Source organism: Buceros rhinoceros, unplaced genomic scaffold, assembly GCF_000710305.1.
Source record: "Buceros rhinoceros silvestris isolate BGI_N320 unplaced genomic scaffold, ASM71030v1 scaffold16917, whole genome shotgun sequence".
NCBI classification, from domain to species: Eukaryota; Metazoa; Chordata; class Aves; order Bucerotiformes; family Bucerotidae; genus Buceros; species Buceros rhinoceros.
The window spans coordinates 15,377-21,950 of NW_010422940.1; the positions used below are offsets into that span (position 1 = coordinate 15,377).

At 51.6% G+C, this 6,574-nt stretch overlaps 1 protein-coding gene across 1 annotated transcript in view; it reads right to left on the reverse strand.

Moving 5' to 3' along the window:
* LOC104497043 (nuclear receptor corepressor 2-like) overlaps nt 1-6,574 on the reverse strand; it is a gene marked incomplete at its 3' end in the record, with an annotated part of 48,359 nt that overhangs the window by 3,546 nt on the left and 38,239 nt on the right. The window contains exon 4 of the mRNA XM_010140255.1: nt 1,502-1,681. Within this exon, the coding sequence (XP_010138557.1) occupies nt 1,502-1,681 (180 nt within the window). The remainder of the gene's footprint in view (nt 1-1,501; nt 1,682-6,574) is intronic.

Here is a 6,574-nt window from a genome sequence, read left to right on the forward strand (position 1 = left end):
CACCGCCATGCCACGCGTCCCGCTCTGGAGAAGGACTTCCGCAGAGTGGGAAATGACCACGGGCTGCACCTCCTTCCTCAAACAGCAGTTAAAAACATGGACCAGCAGCCAGACTGCCAGGTGAGAGAGGACACCACCGCTTTGTCTGAGCTTTCTAGGAGGGCGAGGGGAAGGTCTGGCTTCACCCAGCTCCCACCAAACTCAACGAGCGGTTTCCCTCACTTCAGACGTTTCTTTGGCCCCTGCGAGCCAGGACACAGGGCCGCTCGCTTGCACCCCAAGCACAGCTGCTTCTGCCCACTCTTGGCTCCCTCTTCTGGCAGTGCAGGGTGAACAGTTGCACTCGATGATCTCAAAGGTCTCTTCCAACCAGATGATTCTATGATTCTCTAAGCACTACGATACCTCTTCAGATAAAAAGCGACACAAGAAAAAGGTCCTTCATATTAATTAAACCATATTGTTTGAAAACAAAACAAAAACATCCTGTTTTGTTGTGCAGGAAAGAAAGGGATAGTATCTGGTATGGGAAAATATAGATGTGTTGGGGAGGAAGGTCAACTGCATGTTCACCCTTGAGAAGCAATTGCCCCGCCGGACAGCCCAAGTAGAGGTTTTGCTGCATGCCTGAATTCCTGCTCTACACCCTCAGGAAAGGTCATTCCTCTGGGGCAGTCAGGGATTAGCAGCTGTCAGGGAGTTCAGAGACTGGCCTCCAGGAAGGAAATATAACAACTGGTAAGAAAGAGGCAGAGAGAAGTGATGTGCTTTAGGAAGAGAAAGCCTTTAAGTCTGTGGGGTTTTTGACAGAGGTCCCCAAAGGTTTTGTCATATTAATCTCATAATGGGTTTATGGTAATTGCAAACATGGCAACATGGAGCAGGCGATCCTCCTGCTGGGGAGGGCTCTGGTGTAGAGCACTAACCGAGAGGATCAGATCCAAAACCCTGGGCTCAGGCACAGCTTGGACTGGAGTTTGACCAGAGACTGCTCACGGCTGCAGAGCTGCAAAGCCCCAGAGAAGGGGACTGGATGCACAGGAAGAGCTATGAGAAAATCATAGCAATGTTTGAAACAGCTCAGTACTACAATAATGGCAGCACCAGCACTGGAGACAGACAATTGCTGGAAAGGAAAAAGAAAAGACCTTGTAGGACTGTACAGACACCTCAGGCAACCCTGGCTGCACTTCCAGCTCTGCCACTGATTGCACGACCACAGGTAAGTCACTAAGGACAAATATCTCCCCCTTCAAGGTATCCTGACATGCAGAAGCCCACAAGCTGGGGTTCCAACACTACCTCATCTTGCAGCTACCAGCTCCAAACTGCTGGGACAGGAGCAACCGCTCCAAGTCGTGATAGGGAGCGCAGACATAGACCACCCTGGTGGCACTGGCACTGCCCCTTCCCCTCTGTAGACATGCACAGGCAAGGATGGGGTGTGAGGCAGCATGCAGAAGCAAGGATGCATGATCCTCTCCAGACCACAGCCTCTTACCTGCTTCTTCTTCAGCTTGGAGATCTGCTGTTCCACCATGGTGATCTCACGGTCCACACGGTCCATGTTCTGGATGAGCTCCTCCTTCGACAGCCGGGCCGGCAGCAGGTCCAGCTCAGCATCGGGGTGAGCAGGGCTCACAGGCGACACGGGCTCCAGTTTGCCAGGCAGGCCACGATCCTGAGGAGCATGAAACAACCAGGTCAGCTCTTTCCCAGCAGACTTTGGAACCTTCTCTCATGCTCCCAAGTGAGCTGTCACAGCTCCCTGACCCATTCCCAGTCCTCTGAGACACATACACCCCTCAAAAAACCTGCTAGACTAAGCAGTACCAGCCACTGGATCACATCACCACAGTGCTTCAGAACCTTCAGCATCTCCAGAGGGCACCAGGTTAGTTTCCCATGGCAGCAGCTCTTCCTCCTGCCAAAGCCTCAGAGGCTCCCACCACCTTCAGCGCTACCCACATTCCTACAGGATCAGTAAACCCAACCACACTCAGGAGCTCCCAGCAGCCAGCTGAAGGCTGCACGTTCTCCCCAAAATGAGGTAGCCACAGACACGTCCTCCCTCTGACACAACCAGATCCATGCTAGAGAGAAGAGTGGCATTAACCACGCTGGATGAGAAGGGGTTCCAAGAGCAGCAATTTTTATCTTTTTACCTTGTGGAATCTAAAGTAAAACAGCAGCAAAGCTGAGAAACGGGAGCAGCTGCAAGTCACAGCACAAAAACCATCATCATCTGGTATTAGGAGATGAGTATAGCAATTCAGAGAGGTAAAGCTCCTGGACCTCAAATAACTGGTCACTGTCACTTCGCAAGCTCCTCTCTAAATAAATAAAGGAAATGACAAGCAGCAAGAGGAAGGAAAAACCAAAACCGAAGGCAAAAAATCTTGCCCGTGCAATGGTGAAGTCCACAAAGCAGAGCTCCCACGTTTACGCATGGCATGAAGAAGCCTTTCTTCTAAAAAAAGAAATGCTCTGAGAAGAGGTCTGCAAAGACCAGAGTCCACACAGAGCCCGGGGTGGACACTAATGGACAGACATATTTTAATTAGTGCTCTGTTTCCTAGTGCGCTCAGGAAGCCGCTCAAAATATATTCCTCCGCTTCAGAGAGTATCATACCCAGGCTCTGAACAAGTGCAGTGTGAAACGCAAAATTCTTCTTATTAACGTGGAGTCACAGACTTTGAAACCAGCATGAGCTGGGAGAGCTGGAATAAATCTGCTGGAGGGAAGAAAACAATTACTGCATTACTCAAGTTGATATTTTCTCAGTAATTATACCGTTTCCATGCGATTTGTTTTTATACACGGCTAACAGCCACTGTAGCTCCTGTTTATCCCTGGCCTTATTATTATGTGATTTGTATGATAACAAGGGTGGGCGAGTGGGGGGCAGAGGCTGCGTAAACCTTCCCGCAGCAAGAGGAGATGCTGGCACCGAAGAAAACAATTATCACCCCAGAGTCTATCAAAGAGCAAGGGCAGGTTTGGGGGTGGGTTTCTTCTACACGCTTTTATTCCTAACACAGATAACGTTAACAGAGCCAGCCTGCAACACAGCGGCTTGAAACCCGTGGGAGATGGAAGGCAAAGGCAAAGCCAGCTGCCTGCCGATGCCTCGAAGAGCAAGGAAGCCTCCAGGTAAATTCAACATCCCTGCCTTCAGACACGAGAAAAGATGGTGGAAACTCCAACCCTGCTGCCAGGACACGCTGGAACCAGCGCGAGACCATCACCTCCTTATTTTGCATTACCGAACCACTTTGCAATGCTCCCCGGGAGCTCGTGGGAGTTGGTGGCATGGAGAAGGGCATCCGCGCCGTGTGTCAGCCCCGCACCTATGGCTGGATGCAGCCCAGCCTCCACAAAGGGAAATTTTTGTCAGCTGCTTCCCACCCTCAGGAGTCAGTAGAGGGGCAACTCCGCCCCACCTAACTCTCGCTGCGAAATGCAGTTTGACCTTTCTGATCGCAGCCTCTTGGGAATTCATGAAGCTAGAGACTCAGGGGCTGGCTGAAGACAAAGCTGATTTTTTCATTTAATTTCTTTTTTTAAACAAATCTGTGACATTGAGAAGGCCTACAAAATTCCTTTCCCCTGTACTCCAGCTGAATCCCACTCAGCCAGGGCAGAAAACATCCCAACAATTCCTAAGCTTGCACGAAAGTAGGTCAAAAAACTTCCTCAATGTTTCAACAGCTTGAAGCAATTTAATTGCAAAACCAGGACCAAATGCTGACCCTCCCTCCCCGCCCCCACCAGCAGATTTATGAGGGTGGTAAAGCCTTGCCAGCGAGCGCTACGGTTAAATGCACTAACCAAAGCTGAGTATCTGGTCTTGCAAAACTTGCTTGTGCTGAAAAAACCCATTCCACAGCGTTACACCGACCAGACGCTGCCTCTGGCTCTCAAGATTGTGGGATATTACAGAAGCAGCAGCAGACACGGCTTACGGACCCCGAGGTAGCCCGGAATAACAGGTCACATCTGGAAAACCATACTCAGGCGAACTCCCCCCGAAGCCCGAGGCGTTACGGCGACAAATGGATGCTGCGCCTTTCATTACCTTCTTGCGTTTCCCCATTAGTGGATGATAATTGCTTCGAACGTGTCGGTTCCCTCCTGACTTCCCACAGTGATGAATTCTCACCTACCCATCTTCTCATTACAAAGAGGAGCTAATCGCTCCACCTCTCGTCAAAAACAGCCGCCACTGCCTATTCTGCATCACTGGATTTTCATCGACCCTAGGTTTGTTACATTAACCGTCTGGACTGAATTTTTCCATTCTAAATATCAGCTTCAGCCGTTTTCAGGGTTTTTTTTTTCCTAAATAGTAAAATTCAGCCTGAACAACTCTGCTGCTTCCAAGAAAAAGTTTACAGGGAAATATGTCTTTCCTGGGAACCTTTTTTTTTTCAGCATTTTTGGTGCAGTTGATATATCTGGCAAGATTTTTCTCTGCCAGCAATTCGCTTTTGTTAACTCTAGAAAGTGTCCAAGTCAAAAAAAAAAAAAACCCGACCTAATAAAAGTCATTTTGGTGCTTGCTCAGGGGAATGACTTTAAACCAAGCAAAGGTGTGGAGCGGGCTCCTGAGGAGCTTCGGGTCAGCTATTGCACTCTGCCCCTACTCCTGCAACGGAAAGGAAGGGGCTGAGCTGGAAGGACCTTACCGGCACACAGGGCCAGCAGCAAGTGCCCTGGAAGAGCTGCGAGTCGTGGTTTGGACAGCAGGCAGAGCCGGAGACCACCAGTCGAGTGATGAGGGTGAAGCAGAGCAGCCAGTGACCGCTCAGCAGGAGATGGCGTTTGTCCTGGGCACTGAACGGAGGCTCACGGACAGCGAAGCTGCTGCCCTGATGCTTTCAGCAAACAAGGGGGAGGACAAGTTGTGGTTGTCAGGGTTAGTCCACAAAGCAGCAGCTCTTCCACCCCGCCACCGCAGCCTCAGTGTTCTTGCAATGATTTGGACACCCAGCAGCCACCACTTAGAGCATCATTTCACCTGTGCAGACGTTGCTCCCAACAACACACTGCTGTGAGCGCCATCATTTCTGTAACACGCCACCTCGCCCCCAAGCACCCAGCAGCCCTTCGCAAACTCATTTGTTTAAACGAGCGGGGCCCCTGCTAACCTGGGAGAAGGGCAGGCACAGGAGCCCCTCGCAGAACCCAGGGCAGGAGGGTGACAGCATCCGCCAGGCACATCCTGCCCACAGCCTCCTCCCTCGCCGCAGCAGAGACCCGGCTCACCCTACGGCCAGAGCCAGGAGCAAAGGCATCATCGGTGGCTTGGTTTGAGGAGCAAAACCGTGTCTCTGGGGAACGGCGCTGGCTTACGGCAGTGGAAAACAACCGTGAAATTACGGCGCCGGGGAGGCAAAGGTTTGGGTGCAAGAGGCACCAGGCACACAACCCATCCGCCTAAGAGCACATCAGAACCCTGCACCACGACGGTCAAAACCGCAGCCCGAGTGACTAAGACATCCCTTGGGTTTATGGAAGCCAAACGGAGGGGCTGCCCCCAGCTCACCAAAAGGCTCCAACAGAACGCGCGGGAGGCAAGCACTTGTTTGATGTCTCTTAAAAAAGAGCAAACTGTGAAAAACGCCTCCGATTCCATTAAGCACAAAGGCAGGGAGGCAGATACGTAATTGCCCAATTTGGCACTGGGCCAGCGTGGCAGGGTCAGCACCTCCCGCTTCGCAACATCAGCTTCAGCGGTGTCTGGGGAGCTGATCACAGAGGAGCTGCCACTCGTCGAGGCTCACACCGCCCTCGCCAGCCCTCCCTGGAGCCGACTTCAGGCAGCTTTCGCAGGAATCCCTGAATAATCGCCATGGACTTCCATGGAAATGTGGGACGCAGTGACGCGGCCTCAGGCAACCACCACCCTCGCCTGGTTCTGCACTTCTCCCTGTGGCTGCTGCTCAGGGGAGTTCTTCAGGGAGACCCCCAGGGAGGCAAGAGGGGTCCCCTGCCTGGAGTGCAGGCAGTGCACAATCCCCAAACCTCCTCCAGCACCCTGCCACAAACCCCGACAAACCCCAGGGGAACATAACACACTGTGCTTCCTAAAATTTTAGCATCCCACAATTTTATTTATGTTTTTTAACTTTTTGCACCACCCGCAGGTTTAAACTGCCACAGGTCTGAGTCCTTCCAGCACACCAGCCACGCAGGGACATAGCGTTACGATCTGCGATAACCCCAGAAGGTGTATCCCCTCCAATCTGAGGATGCTGGAATAGTCCCTGCCAAATCCCAGCTGGTCCTCAAGGAGGTCGAAAGCCCCCAAGCCCTAGATGTCACGTTAAAGGCATGATGCAAACTGCCCTTGGTAAAAAAGGGCTCCACAGAAAACAAAAAACCCCACTCTACTTTTATACTAGTACAATACTCAAGCGACCAGCATGACTCACAGAATTGTTTGGGTTGGAAGAGATCTTTAAGCTCCCCAATTCCAACCATTCACCCTGCACTGCCAGGTCACCACTCAGCCCTGTCCCTCAGCACCACATCTACACTCTGTTAAACCCATCCAGAGATGGGGACTCT